General features: G+C 64.1%; 1 protein-coding gene across 1 annotated transcript in view; it reads right to left on the bottom strand.

Moving 5' to 3' along the window:
* LOC108448645 (leucine-rich repeat and calponin homology domain-containing protein 4-like) overlaps positions 1-910 on the bottom strand; it is a 4,534-nt gene extending 3,624 nt beyond the window's left edge. Inside the window, exons 1-5 of the mRNA XM_017742370.1 lie at positions 791-910; positions 638-695; positions 504-550; positions 370-416; positions 133-280 (exon numbers count right to left, since the gene is read on the bottom strand). Of these exons, the coding sequence (XP_017597859.1) occupies positions 133-280; positions 370-416; positions 504-550; positions 638-695; positions 791-904 (414 nt within the window). The 5' untranslated portion in view covers positions 905-910. The remainder of the gene's footprint in view (positions 1-132; positions 281-369; positions 417-503; positions 551-637; positions 696-790) is intronic.
* Between the last annotated feature and the right edge of the window lie 6 nt (positions 911-916).

Here is a 916-nt window from a genome sequence, read left to right as displayed (position 1 = left end):
GGAGTGAGAGCAGCCAGTGCCTGGCCCTTGTCCCCTGATCCCATTCCCAACGTCCCAAACCCACCCCCAGTCCCTGTCCCAGTCTGCCCCCTCCATCCCCACCCGTCCCCAGTCCCATCCCTGATTTCCAGCCCCAAATCCACCATCCCAGCCCCCAATTCCTAATCCCTGTCCCCAGTTCCCAACCCCAAACCCCCAGTACCTGTCCCGACTCCTCTTCCTCTCCCTCTCTCTCCACACCTCCAGGTTCTTGGGGCGTCTCCGGGAAGTGGGGACCCCTCTAGGGAGAGGGGGAGTCAAAACCCCCCAAAATCTTCCCTGAGCCCCCAAACTCTCCCTGAACCTGCCAAACCTCCCCAGGCCCCTCACCTGATATCCTCGGGGGTGTCACCTCTTGGGGTCTGGCTCTGCTGCTCCTGGGGGACAAAGGGGGGCCCAGGATTTGGAGGGGAACCCCAAAACTTGAGGGGGGGGTTCAGGGAGGGTCGGGGGGGTTATGTCACCTCAGGCGTGGGCTCCTCCTCAAGCTGCTCCGGGTCACTGTCACCAGCTGTGGGGACAAGGGGTGTGACAGGGGGGGTCCCCAGAAGGTGACAGGAGGTCCCGGGGGGGGTTTTGGGGGTTCCACCCCCCTCACCTGCCCCACTGCGCATCTCCCTGTGCTGCCGGGACAGCTCCGAGGACTCATCCGTGGACTGAAATGGTGCCAAAGGGGGGTGCAGGGTGGGGGAGTCAGTTGAGGAACACACCAAATTTCCCCTCTGCCCCCCAAAATGCCCCCAAATCCCACCTCGTTCCCTGACCAGCGCTTGCTGCCGCTGTCGACGCTGTGGAAGCCAGAGTCCAGCCCCCCCCGTGGCCAGAGGGGACACGGCTCGTCCGGGGGACTGCAGAGGGCAAACATGGCTGAGAGACC

This window comes from Corvus brachyrhynchos, unplaced genomic scaffold (genome assembly GCF_000691975.1).
Source record: "Corvus brachyrhynchos isolate BGI_N302 unplaced genomic scaffold, ASM69197v1 scaffold348, whole genome shotgun sequence".
NCBI classification, from domain to species: Eukaryota; Metazoa; Chordata; class Aves; order Passeriformes; family Corvidae; genus Corvus; species Corvus brachyrhynchos.
This window is presented reverse-complemented; position numbering and strand designations above follow the sequence as displayed.